This window comes from Zonotrichia leucophrys, chromosome 11 (assembly GCF_028769735.1).
Source record: "Zonotrichia leucophrys gambelii isolate GWCS_2022_RI chromosome 11, RI_Zleu_2.0, whole genome shotgun sequence".
Taxonomy (NCBI): Eukaryota; Metazoa; Chordata; class Aves; order Passeriformes; family Passerellidae; genus Zonotrichia; species Zonotrichia leucophrys.
Genome location: NC_088181.1, coordinates 11,042,158 through 11,056,209, shown reverse-complemented (window position 1 = coordinate 11,056,209; position 14,052 = coordinate 11,042,158). Strand labels below are relative to the sequence as shown.

Genomic DNA, 14,052 nt, shown 5'->3' with positions numbered 1-14,052 from the left:
TCAGATAAAAACAGAACACAAAAGAACTGCACACAAACGCCACAGCACTGCCCACCCTCCTGAAACACCCCGAGTCACCACAGGCTGTTCCAAGGCAGCTGGCTGCAATAATGCCACCAGTACAGGCAGAGGGAGTCAAAGGAAAAGCAGCCCAGCTCCAAGGGGTCAGCACTACAGGTTTTGATAGGACACTCCTGGGAGGCAAGAAAAGGCATCACACCAGGCTGTGACATTAGGAAGAGTCTGTCCCAAGTCCACTTGAGCTTTGGAGCTGCTCCTGGCATCCCATGAGCACCACAAACACCCATGCAGACAAGAGCCAGGTGCTCCCACTCTTCAGTAAGAGTCCACAGCACAGACTAACAGGGACAAAAGCTAGAGCACAGTTTCTTTTTATTTTGTCACTATTAACACACATCAGTCAACTATCCTAAGAAATCCCCTAGATACCTAGGGAACCTAAAACCCTCTAAGATTTTATTAGCTCAAGACACAACCATTAAAAGCTTTGATTTTAGTGTTTCTGTTCTAAACTCTAACAAGCCTGACATTCTGCTTTCACCCTGCCAGACTAATGTGCGCTTTAGTGACAGTATCCATTTACAAATCAATAATACATCATACATCATCCCCAGCTTTACTTCTGGAAAGTGCTAAATGGAGTCAATGAACCGTCTATTTACAATTTCAAATCCTAACATATTTACAATAGAAACCAAAAGTATTTAAAACCATTAAATATAGTGTTTAACTCTGCTATATTAGTTTACATAACACAGCTTAACTCTGGCATCGTATTTCCCATACTAATATTTCCGCCAGTGATTTAAGATTCTTCTTAAAAAATTGCTATTCCTGGAGGGAAAAAATAAAAGCTTAAAAACCAACCCAAAACCTCCAGGCATTTCAGAGCCCTGAGGAATTACCCACCCTAGACAGTCTTCAGGTAGAAGTACTGTAGTGTTCAAGAGAGACTTCCAAACTCCAGGCAAGCCTTTAAAACCTAATGCATATGTAAAACATGAAGAGTCAGTAATCCATTGAACAGGTTTACTGCAGTCACTGCTACCAGTCGGGTTTTACTAATCCGTAGTCAAGAAGGAAACTGCTCTTTGCTGTTTCTCCCTCCGTTACATTCCCTCCACCCCCAGAAAGTGTTGTGTGCACCAGTGTCCAGGACAGCTAAGTGGGCATTGTCTTCTCTTCTTTGCTGAAGGGCTGCACTGAGCCAGGCTTCACCCAGGACAGGCCAGAGACATGCATGCTTTTGCAGTGCTGATCTTCCGGCTTCTTCTGGGGAAAACAAAGCTGAAGTTACAATTCTAACATAGCCAAACACCCTCAGCTCCCCCTCCATCTGTTTTACCCTTAGCAAGTACAAGCATCATTTCCTCTCTTCAAAGAGGAATAGTAAGATGGCCACTGGTTTAATTTCTAGGAACATGTGTAGCATCTGCAGAACCACCCTGACAATAGAGGAGTTGTAAGGACTTGGGTACAGCTGCCCTCTCCCACCATAAAGACTCCAGGATACTCCTTTTGCTTGGAGGCCCCAGCACTGCACTGCTCCTCAGCACATTTCTTGGTTCTACAGAAAGAAATGTCAATCCAAACCTGCCCCAGCACTGCTCCTGTTGTTCTGGCTGGCAATGCTGGGTGTGCTGGGGAGGAACCCTGCACCCCACAGGTGGTTGGGAACCCAAATTAATGTGCCAAAGTAGCAATTAATGCCTTTGCTTAACATGGGAGTTTCCTAATGCTTTCCAAGGATGGTCCTGTCCTTCCCTTCTCTGAGCATTTGTCACAGTTAAATGCTTGACAGTAACTACTACCCAACAGTGCAACAAACATTTGGAACTCACTACTGCAATTTAGAAGACAAAAAAAAAAAAAAAAAAAGGTTGAAATTGAAGAAAAAAGATACAACTTGGAGCATCTGTAGATTCAAAGCAGTTAGAGATGAGTAAATTAGACATCTCCTCTAGCTGGCCAAAGCAGCAGAAGAGCTTGCAGGATTATTTTAATAGGAGGAAGTGTACACAACTACACCAAACCTGGAATGGTGTGCTGAGCTGTAGAAAGTGAAAAGTGCATGAGCAGACTTGGTTGTAACATGGGAAGTCTTTTACTTGACAAAGCAAATTAATGCAGCAGGAAGAGAGAACCTGCACTTCTGCCCCTCCCCATGCTTTGTGCCAAAGGTGACAGCGTGTGACAGACCTGCCATAACACGCTGGACAACAGCAAACAAGAGGGATGAGTTCAGCCTGAGCCCGGCAGTGGCAGCTGCCTCTCCCATGCTGCCCACAGGAGCCACACCTTGCAAAATCCCAGTGCTCAGCAGGGAACTGGGACATCCCTGCCCCTCCTGAATGGCCCAGCTGTTACCCAAGGAACAGAACTCAGGGCTATGGGAAGATTTGGGAACTTGTTTTTACAAGGAACACTCTCCGCTACACTGACATTTTGGGACACATCTACAGCACAGAAGCTGGGCCATTCCTATCAAACAACTGGAGCAACACAGTACTGAGCATGCAATAGTTACTGAAGATGTTTGTTTTCATCTAAAAAAAAAAAATCAACAGGCATCACCAAAGAAAACAGGACAAAAGCAAGGTCACTGTTAGCTATCAGTCTCTGAGACAATATCAGACTCCTTCCATTTCAAGCATTCTGACCTATTTTTTGTCTTTGATTTAAGGATAAGAAGGAGGTGAAGAATGAAGGAGAAAGGGATGATAAAAAGATGTATCAAAAGTATTTCTCACGTTTTCTGTGAACATCATGAAGTCAATCTTGACAAAATATTGTCCTGTGTGTTCTGAGGCTCTAATGTGACTCTGGCAGCTGGGAGTACTGCCACACTGAGCTCAGGCAGTGTGTTGTATTAAGATCAATTAAAAAACCTCATTCATGCCAGAAAACATGCAAGAACATGAGATAAAGCATGAAGTGTGGAAGACAAGTTCAAACTGACAAAAAAAAAATTTTTCATTACCCAAAACCCCAGCAAACCATAACACAGCTCTAGGCCAAGTCAGTAACCAAAACATTCCAAGTGCATTTCCTTGCCAGTCCAGCTACGACAGCAGCCACTGTTTCAGAATCCCTTTGTACTACAAGTGGATTGACTTGTCAGGCCACTCAGTACAGACTCTGAATTGCTGTGTGCTTGTCAAGTGCAAAGCAGTAATTAAGAAAACAAAACACATGAACAGTCTGAATCTCCTGCATCCCATCAGGTGAAAGCTCTATGAGCCAACACATTCCTGCTCTGTCAGAAAGAGCACTCTGTGATGGAAGGAACTCCCAGCACCTTTTGGTGAACTGATGTTGCCTCATCAGAAATCTGCAGCATTAGAGAAGTGAGCAAGAGACTGTGCTTGTGCTGCTTCAGAAACTTTGCAAGGAGAAGAAAGTGCTGAAGCTTTGATTCAGTAATGAAAGATCTCAACAGAAGAAAACAAAGCAGCTGGGGATTGTCAGGTAATGAAATGAGTAATGGTAACAGTCATGACAAGTGCAGGACAAGCCAACAGGCTGCCAGTGAATCTCTTCAACCCTTCCACCCATAAACAATCAAGAAAAAAATCTGTTCTGTGCCAAGAGTTGTACTAACAAAGCTTTCTGGCTAAGTGACTAATTACTCAACACACTGAAGTTAGAGCAGTGACATAACTGCTTCGTTAGGAGACCACAGCAGCTCCAGCATTCCTGCTGAGCCAAAAGAGGGATGGGAAAAGGTCTCTCCAGTACACAGAGACAGAGAATCTTTCTTCCTCTATCAGGCAATAAACCCTTCCTAGGGTGAGAATGTGAACTTTGCACGTACCTTCTGTGTCAACATCTTCTCTCTAGCTTCATCATGTATAGCTGGATTCCATGGAGAAAAACTATGGGAAAAGCATAGTTTACTCTTACTTGGCATTTAGGCACACCACAGCAGAGAGAGAGCAGAAAGCAGCGATTTTCCTTTGTTTAGTTCATTGAAATTTAAGTACATTACAAAAGTGGTGTTAAAACATATAATTAAGAACTAAATTCATATTGTCATGGATCTTTTCAACAATAAATGTTTAGATTTTAATTTCGGACAACTGGAAAATCATGTGACATGAAAAACCACTCATATTCACCATGAAGCTGACTATTCCATCCCTCATGCATCCAAGCTTTAGGATGCAAAGCTACAGTCGTGCAAACTGAGCTCAGGAAAGCCAGAAAGCAATATTAATTCATGGGCATTTCTGCTTGAGGGAGGTGGATGTTTAAGGGCTTTTTGTTTGTTCTGATGTTTGTTTGGGGATTTTTTTTCTATAACACAAGCAGGTCAGTTAGCCTGACAGACAAAGCCTGCCATCAGCAACTACACCAAAACTTGCTCTCAAAACTTTAGGACAGAGTGAATTTGCTCAGAGTACTCACATGATTGCATAGGGGTCCTCTATTTTGGGCTGATCAAATAAATGACTACTGCATAGTTTGACACTGTCTACCACTTTACTTTTGAACAGCTGAACATCCTTTTCATACCTGCAAGACAGAAGTAAGTAATGTTAAGTAACTGTAAGGAGCCACAAGTTTGCTCCAGAAGCACTGACTTGGCAAACCCCAACTTGAGTTCCTAACACAACCAAGCCTGGAGGCAGAGACCACGAGTGGACAGAATCTTACAAACCTTTTGTTTCTGCAAAAAAACAGAATATTTTTTTATGCTAAAACCTCTTAAGAGGCCATGCCCATAAACATGGAAGACACTCACAGCACTGCAGCCTCAGGGTTCAGAGGACTGGTTGTGTCAATCTTGTAGAAGACTCTGCGGGCGTACATCAACACTTGCCATATGTGGTTATGATTTCTCCTAAAAAAAAAACACACAATGAAGAATGGAACAAACTTCTCAAATTAACCATCAAATTGTCAGCACTAACCTCCATTTTGCAAATGCTCTTTTCACATCCAGTTCACCAGACAAAGGGTCCACTAGTGGGTGGAAGACAGGCAGGTCAAAAACCAAGCGCTGTGTTAGAAAAAAAGAAAATTCATTATTACAACTTCAATCCTAATGCCAACACCACTGGGTGAAGGTCAGTCAATTGTTGCTTCCAAATACTTGATTGTTACTGTATTAAAACAAAGCCACTGCAAGTGATTGCTCCCAGCTGTGAAGCTGTAACCCAACACACCTGTGTAACATGCAGGGTCCTGTCCTCTCTGACATGCTATCACCAAATCAGGAAACTAATCCAGTTAACTGCACAGGCACTAGTGCCAACACAGGTAATATCAGATAAGAACAGATTAAAGGAGTTTTTCTGGTTTAGCTATTTGTGACTGAAAGCTTTTTACATACCTGAGCTACAATCAATACTTTTTTTTATCCTACACACTTAACTGAGCAGTGACACCTTGGTCTCTTCAGCTCTGTACAGCTCATGAATGTGTTCACATGTTTTTCCAAAAGAAAACTGAGTTTCAAGAGAAAGGTTTCCTACTAGTTCTGTTATTTTAAAGATGAGAGCTTTACATAAAACTTGACACCAAGCAGGCAGCTACCCAACACAGCAGTTGTGTGCACCTGCCCTCAAATCTCCCTCTTAAAGAAGTGTGGCCAAGAGGGTAAGCTGCTCTGAAGAGTCTGACTGCCACAAATTATTTCTTTTATTTTTATTTTAAAATTGGTCTAATAACTTGGAACCCTTTCACTAAAGAGAAAGCAGAGATGGACTATAACACCATACTACCTATCTCCTTCTCCCTTTGCTTCACCATGTTCTCCTCAAATTTTTAGTTCCTTGTTTCAATGTAATTTAGAAGAGACAATCAAGAAATCCTGCAGTATTATAGCAAGCACAGCACAGGTGTCTGGATTTTACATTCCATTATATCACTACTCAGAATTCTGATACCTCTAAGGGCTTCAGTTTCAAGTTCCTGCTGAGGAAGTAGCAAATCAAGAGCGGAGGGAAAGAAGTGGTTGATTACTTAACACCCTAATGCATCTGACCTCAGGAAGTTCACTCCACACCAGTCTCAGTAATCAGAGTAATGTAATTCCTCCACAGTGGTTGGCAAATGTGTACAAGACATGGCAAATGAGCCCAGTCAAGTGAACAAAATGAGTTCAAGGAAAAGAGAAACTAATTGGTGTATCAGCTTCAATAAAATGCTACACTTACACCACCAGGAAAGAAGGAAAAGCCAAGACACAGCCACTTACCGGGCAGTCTCCATCTGGGTAATTATCAGGAATATAGACAGTGAACTTGAACACACCATCCTGGTAGAGCCCATGCCTTATGAATATCACACCAAACCACACTGCAAGGGAGAAAGTTTGCTTGAGTGAAGGAATTAACAAATGTACATACATAAAACAATTTAAAGTTAAGTTTAAACTTACTCAGAGCCGATCGGTAGGAGGGCTGCACGTAGACACCGGGCAACTTCTGCTTCACCACCAAGGTGCTGCAATCAGAGAGAGCTCTCAGAGCCACAGTGACACAGCAAACCCAGCATGCAGCACCCACAGCCCAACAGGGCTTCCTTCCACTCCCAGTTCCCAAGGCTGCTCACAGAAGGAGGTGACAAATATAGTGAAATCACACTCTTTCCCTCCTGCTTTTTGCACCACTTCACCTGAAGATTTACTAGCAGAGAACAGTATTCCCTCCTGAGAAAACTAAGTAGAGAAGCACAAAAACTCTTCCCCTAGTAGATGCATTTAACATGTCAGTATAGCAACTTACACTGTTTTACTGAATCCCCAGTCTCAAAGTAAGGAAGAAAAAAGAAATTCAATTAAGTAATTTTGAACACAGATTCACGGTCAATTGTAGCTGCTGCTGAAATGTGATCAAACTCCAACCTCAATTTTAAACAAGTATTTTTTTCAGTTTTAGATAACACTATGCTGCAGATCAAGCTAAAATTACACTGACAATGGCCAGAACAAACAAAAAACCAAATTAACTTCACAGGTTTTCCAGTTACTTGGCGCAGAGTTCATTAAACTCTACATGCTTGCACAAATAAACAACAATCTTAAAGCAAAACATTAACACAGTTCTCTGCTTACCATTTCCCTAGCATTTGTTATTAGTTCCCCAATAATGAATTTGCATTATAGTACCAATATATTTACTCAGAAGAAAAATATCTTTCTTGAATAAAAAGGCAATGTCAATTCCTTGAAAAAGAAATAAATGTTTTGAGAATTCTCACTTTCAATTTAACAGTTAAATACAAGAACTGAGACTCAGTGTTGCATAAGGACTCCAGGGATTTCATTCCAAAAGGCTCCACATACTTGGGAATCCAGTATGTCTATTACAGAGGAAGTCCCTTCAGCTCTGTTGCACTAACCATTATATAACTAGGAAGTTCTCAAGACAGATTGTTATGCTCCCACAGCAGCCTACAAATCACTAGATGGGTGAAATGCAGCTCCTCCCTCACAAGTTTCACATTAAATATCACAGAAATGAATACAGACTTCCCAACATCCCCTTGATCAAGTGGATCAGGCAGTGTTCAAGTGTTTCATGTGACAACTGAAGGAAGGTCCCACATCCTAACTCCACTGGTAGCACCATATATTCATGAGCATCTTCCCACTTGACATCTGCTTGCTTCTATTTTAATACTTTTTCAAATACTTGGTATTTCTGACCAAAAAGCTATTAGGATAACTAAACTCACAATGTGCTTACTTCAAGATTTAGAAATGTAATAATTCAGAGAATGACATCTAAAAGCACCCCTGAAAATCTCATCTTTCTTCTCCCTTTCTGATTCAAGAGATCAAGGCTGCTGCTCCAGAAAAAGAACTCTGCAGACAATGTTTTCCTGCCTTCAAGGACTGTAACAGACATCATGCAAGAACTAGGCCCCTGCAGGGTTTTTTCCCCACTGAAGCATAAGCCCAGTGACCTAAAAAAGATGAAAAAAGTGAAAACCTACAATTCTGCAAGTAGTGAGTACTCCAAATAAAAAGGCCCATAGGAAGCATGTGTTCCATTGGTGGACTGGGAGGAGGTGGCAGGAGAAGCAGGCTTGGTTATTGGCACAGCGTTCTTTGGGATGGAAGGCAACTGTTTCTTTGCAGATCCTCGCAGGGGACTGGTTCGAAGCTCTCCACTCAGTGTTTTCTCTTCAGCGTCAGATCTCTGCCCAACCAAAGGAGAACCATGAGATCACAGACCATATTTCAGACACATTTAACACATGAACATATTTTAACACAGGTCTAAAGCAAATTATGGTAATTACAAGTTAGGCTAATGAAACATGTCTTGGGGTTCTTCCTAATGCTTGAGGAAGGGCATGGAGGGGTGTCCCTTTGCATTTGATTTTTATATAGACTTTTGTTTAACTGAACACAACCTACAAGTACAAAAGTATTCAATGCTGGATAGGAAATCTACAGATTAGGTCAAATGCTTAAGGAGGCTTACATTTATTTAGAACCTGAAACCAGACAGTATATAACATCAGCTTACAAGCCAATCTATTTCTAGCACACAGTGCATCATGATAAATCATTTCTACTGACAAGCATCCTCACACTGCAGACTTCAAAGACTCTTTAAAGTAGTGTAGTAAAATAGAGATGAAAACAAGGTTTTATGTATTTCCCTTCCTGCCTGTGCTTAAGACATTCCACTTGGAACTGATCCTATAGCTCACTCCTACAGTGAAAGAATCACCCCTTGGCAGTTGCACCAAGTTTAAGTAGTTTTACTACAGGAACCTTTTTATGCCTTTGCTGTCTTTTCTTGGAAGAAAAGAACAAACCACTGCCAACAAGCACTGTACTACTCACAGACCCCAAAATTATTCTACAGATTGCCAGGACGAATGTGCAGGCTACAGACTTGTGCTTAGGCTGTGTGTGGTGACTAAAGCAGGATTTAAGCTGTGGTGTTTTGAAGGGCCTAAGACCTGGACTCATGATCAATGTTACATAATTTGCCCTAGTACTGAGCACCTGGGAAGTCATTAACCCTAGAACTCCTATGTTTTCATTACTGCTACAACCTCAAGCAGCAACAGCACTACAGAGGCATAGTTTTGTCAAAGCTCATTGCACATGCTATGGCTAAGCTCTACATAAGACACTAAAATGTCTTAAGAAAAAAGTGTTTCCACCACTTGCTCTAATTTATTTTACATTTCCCACTTAAAGATGCTCCAGATAAAAAAAGTCAACAAATTCTGGAGTAGACTATGCACAGGCACATTCCAGCTAACACAGCTCAAAGCCAGTTAACACTTTTACTGAAGGTGATCACAACCCTGGGGATAAATGCACAATAAAACACCATGTGCAGATCACCTGATGTTTTTTCCCAGCACTGCCAGCACCCCTCCCAAGCATGACAACACTCCCTGGCATCCTCTCATTGCACACCTTGCGCACAGAACCTGTAGACATGCTCCAGAAAGGGTTCATAACGCGAATGCCGAACAAGGGGCTGCAACTTCCTGCTGCCTTCGGGGTGTCCTCAGGCCCTTTGGATTTGTACCCTAAAAGGACACAGAACAAACAGGCATTTAACAGATAAATAAGACTCAATATATAAACAGAATTCAGATCTAATTCTGCAGTCATTATTGTTCTGTAATTTCAGAACAAAACTTTACGTATGTAAGACCAACAAGAGTTAGAAATGCCAAAGCTCTTATGTGCTCCAGAAGAATAATGTGTCTATTTTTGCACCTGAATCTCTGCCTCCTTTCTGCTAGAAAAAGACTCCACATTCTGCATTCCATATTCATCTTGCCAATGAATAGAAAAAAAAAGGGTCATCTCTTGGCTCAGCACAATTTAGGAAGACCCTCTACACTGGCAAATATTAAAGTTATCACCTCCCCATTTCAGTCCAGCACCAGACAGAACCATGACCCTGCTAACAACTGTCCCTCACAGACACTCTTGACTTTGCACATTTCTGAAGTGTCCCAGTTAGAGAAATTCTCTGTCATTCCCAGTGACAGAGATGATTCTTTCACTGAGTTTGCCTCATGTATGTGTCATTCTGTTTTCATCTGCATTGGAACACCACCAGGAATAGACAAAGCCACAGAACACAGAAGTTTCTCTGTGGCTTATTTAATGGTTTCATTATTAGCACTAAGGCTTAGTGCTCTTTAGATCAGCGGCCCAATAACAAGGACTTCAGCAGTATTTGGAGTTTCAGTGTCATCTACTGTCTATGTACTTGCTTTCCTCTCTTTCTGTCTTTTTTAAGTCTTGCTATTCCTGGTTCAAGAACTGTTTCTCTCCAGTTCTACTTTCCTTCCTTCTCTCACCCTCCCATTTTTGGTGCCATCACCTGAGGTTTTGAGGCACTTTACTCAGTTTCTTTAATAGAAAGTTGCCCAGCATGGATCAAGAAAGCTAAAGTGATGTGAGAGAGAGAGAGAGCCAGTGGCACAAGTCTTTATTGTGGTCAACACTACATTTTTACTACAATAAGGAAGGCAGCATCTGTTTACCATTGCTCTGATTAGTTTATAGAGAAAACTGAAACATTATGACCAAAATCTTCCTAAAATTAAAATAAATGCCAATTTTATTCAAAGAAAAAAAAACCAAAACAACAAAAAAACACCCACAAACAAAACAAACCATACCCAGACAATTTATCCAAAGAAAGTCTAGGAATTTTAAATGTTTAAAAGAAACATCAATATCAAATCATAGCCTTCTAGGCTATGCAGCAGCTAACCATTAAAAAAAACACAAGCACCTTTCAGAAAAGTGATGAAAAATAATTAATTTCCCCACGCAAAATCATCTCAAACATTCCAACATACAACAGGTTCAGCAGCCAGAGTTCCACATCATTCTGAGCCGCTGAAGAGAGAAAGTCCAAGCACAGCTGCTGCCCTGTGAGAGCAGGGAGAAGATGTTTTCACTTTTCCCCATCTCTGGCCTGGAAAGCAGAGCCATGCCACAGGGCTGTGCCACAGGCCTTTTCCATGCAGGCAGCCAGACTCAGTGAGGCAGGAAGACACAGGGCAGGAAGGCAGGAGACGTTTCCTGGGGAAACTCCGGAGGGTGGAGGAACTGACGCACAAAGAGCACCTGAGCTCCCGCTCCGACAAGAGGGAGAAGTGCTGCAAGTGAGGTACAGGCTGGAACACAACCAGCTGGGATCTGCAGTGATTGTGGGATTGTGGGGGGATCAGACTGTTTGTTTTGGGCTGGAGGTTTTTTACAACCAGGCAATACAAGCTGCATTATCCTGCAACTAAAGATAGGAGAAAAGGAGTCAGCAGGACAAAGAACAACACAGGCAGGTAAAAAGCAGCCCAAGCTACTCCCAGGGAAACAGGGAACTTATCCACTGATGTTGGATGCAGCTCAGTCACCAGATCCACCCTTCAGAAAGCAGCTATGTATCTCAGTACACTTCCAGCTTTGCCTACTTACATGCTATTAAGAACTAATAAAACATTATTTGAGCTTTAGTTAAGCTAAAGAATAACTTCCAGGTTGTCTTTTATCCAGTTGCTTGCCAGTTATAAGTCATACACAGTATCATCCTAAATTTATTGTTAAAGTGCCTCCAGTCTCATACACCAGCTAAAATCCTGTTTACAGTGGAGCACTCAGAACCTCAGAGTACAAGTTTCCCAGAAGAGGGGCATTTAGGGAGCCTTCCAGGGTGTTTTAGAAGTTTATTTCTAATCACACTGACTCCTATACAGAGTGAAAGTGGAACACCTTAGCTCTAAAGGAAACTTATCCACAACTGCTTATGCTCTCCAGTACCTTCACCTTGCAATTTACCACCCATCACTGATCACAGAAATGATGAAAATCAGTATTAAAAACAATAACCAAGTAACAACAAATTTACATTTGACTGTCTATCCTTCTTCTAACTACGTCTGCAGCAGACAAATGAGAGCCAAGTTCTGATATCATTAAGTGGAATTTCTAGGCAGTTTAGGTATTCACACCTACCCAGGGCTCAGTGCCTGCCCCAAGGCACCCACCATTATGGCATCTTCCAGTGCTGTAACTACTAAAACCATCAGCCTCCCAAAACAACCCAATACTGGCTCCTCATTTGATGGAAAAGGAATAAAAACATTCAAAACCATCCCCCTCTCTCTCCTTTCACACTGTCAACATTCACAGAATCTCATCCAGAAGAGCTCAATAGTGTGCCAGTGCATTCTACTGATTTCTCCTGCTTTAAGAATAGCAAGTAACAGCAACCCTCCTGAGCTGTCCTCCTCCCACACCTACCTTCTTCTCTAGTGCTTTCCTTTCAGTAAAACACCAACTAGACAAAGTCAAAACTACTGAACAACCTTCAAAGATTGCTTCTTGCAAAGGCCTTTTAAGTTATCCACAGCACCACACTGGGACCAAAAGCCACCTGCTGCCAGGCATAACTTCATGTCCACCCTCTCCAGGTATGCAATACACACCAGCAGTCAGAGCAAGTGTAAAGTCATCGGATGCTTCATCAGCACTCTAAAAGACTTCAAAAAACTGAAGTTATCACTAGCAAAATCATAACATTTAAGTTCTTTGCTTTTGCAACTTTTCTTTCTCTACATTAGATAGTCTCAACAAAAAAAAGGTCTCATTTTACCCACTGTTGCAGTATGTGCCATATTTTTCTCCTCTCACCAACAGGAGTTATTTGATCAAACACAACACTAAAGCAATGTAAAAAAAAAAACAAACTTTATCTGCCTGGAACAGAGCACTCTTCTAAAGATTTTCTGGAAACGTCAACAAATCAAAGAGAGCCACTCCCACATCTGAGAGCAAACTGAGCTCCTTCAGCAGAGCCCCAGAGAACAGTGCATGCTGCACACACAGTGTTACGTGCTTGTCCACAAACCGTTGCTGTCAGTTCACCCTGGATCTCATTTCTCCCCAGCACAGCCTCTCCTGACCGCCTTTGGACCCCAGGCCTCGTTCACCCACACCTTAACGTGCCGGACAACACGGGAGCGCTGCTGGCGGCCAACAGGAGCACTGACCAGTCAAGCCTGTTCGCCAACTCTTCTTCCACAGGTGGGTTACACGCTCCATACCAGCACCTGCTGCTACCAGCTCAGGCCACCAGGAAACTGCAATCTACGCCAGCGACACCTGCTCTCAGACAGCAGCCTAAGGGACGCACACGGGTGCCGGCCGGCCGAGTCCCCGGCGCAGGGCGCTCCAGCGGGAGCTGTCAGCCGGGGTCACGGCAGGTTAAGCGCAGTCTGTGAAGCCGGAGCGGGCCCCGGGGTGTTTCCCGCCGAGGCCGCGGCCGTGCGGTAGCGCCAAGCCGCTGGCAGGGCAGGGAGGGTCGGGCAAAGCGCTGGCAGCGCCGGGCCGAGCCCCGCTGGCAGCCGCCGGGCCCGCGGCGCCGCTCGCCCCCCTCACGGGGCAGCCCCAACGGGCCGCGCCCGCCCGGCCCCTCCCGGCGGCAGGTGACGGCCCCGCGGGCGCGGACACCCCGCAGCCCTCAGCGACACAACAGCCCCGCTGCCCTCCCGTGCCGTGCCGCGGGGACCGGACCCCCACGCCCCCCACCGCCGCTCCGCCCGGGAGGCTCCGCCCGGACAGCGCCGTCGCTGTGGCCCCTCGCGCTCACTCACCGAGGCTCCGCCGCTCCCCGCGCGGCCCAGGCCCGCCGCCACCGCCGCTCCCGCTACCCCCGGCACAGCCCCATTTACCGCCCGCCCCTCGGGCCGCACATCCGGGCCGCCCCCCGCGGCCAATGGGCTCCTGCCGCCGCCAGTACCGCCCCGCGGGGCGGGCGGCGTGGCCGCAGCCGCCACTCAGAGCGCGGGACGGGCCCTGACGCGCCGGGGCCGCCCCGGCTCCGTCACCGCGCGGGACGGGAGATGCGGGCCCCACCCCGCGCATGGCGATTGGCCCGAGAGCCTGTCCGTCTGTGACGGGCGGACCAATGGGACCGGGCGGGTGCACCTGTCACTCTCTCAGCAGGGTGAATACCCGCGGGGTGGAGCTTAGAGAAAAGAGCAGCTCTCATTGGTCAGTGGGCCGCGCGGGGACGCCCACCATTG

At 44.5% G+C, this 14,052-nt stretch overlaps 1 protein-coding gene across 2 annotated transcripts; it reads right to left on the bottom strand.

The window, feature by feature from the left end:
* Positions 1 to 376: 376 nt before the first annotated feature.
* On the bottom strand, positions 377 to 13,722 carry AKTIP (AKT interacting protein). 2 transcript variants are annotated; one of them, XM_064723435.1, is made up of 10 exons: positions 13,621 to 13,722; positions 9,416 to 9,531; positions 7,966 to 8,171; positions 6,407 to 6,471; positions 6,224 to 6,324; positions 4,935 to 5,023; positions 4,766 to 4,864; positions 4,429 to 4,536; positions 3,836 to 3,896; positions 377 to 1,293 (listed from the first exon to the last, which is right to left on the bottom strand). In XM_064723435.1, the coding sequence occupies exons 2-10, from the start codon at positions 9,455 to 9,457 to the stop codon at positions 1,183 to 1,185; spliced, it is 882 nt and encodes a 293-aa protein (XP_064579505.1). In that variant the 5' UTR covers positions 9,458 to 9,531; positions 13,621 to 13,722; the 3' UTR covers positions 377 to 1,182. The 2 variants fall into 2 exon arrangements, with proteins under 2 accessions (XP_064579505.1, XP_064579504.1); XM_064723434.1 differs by having other exon boundaries at positions 377 to 1,290; positions 13,621 to 13,698.
* Positions 13,723 to 14,052: the final 330 nt, after the last annotated feature.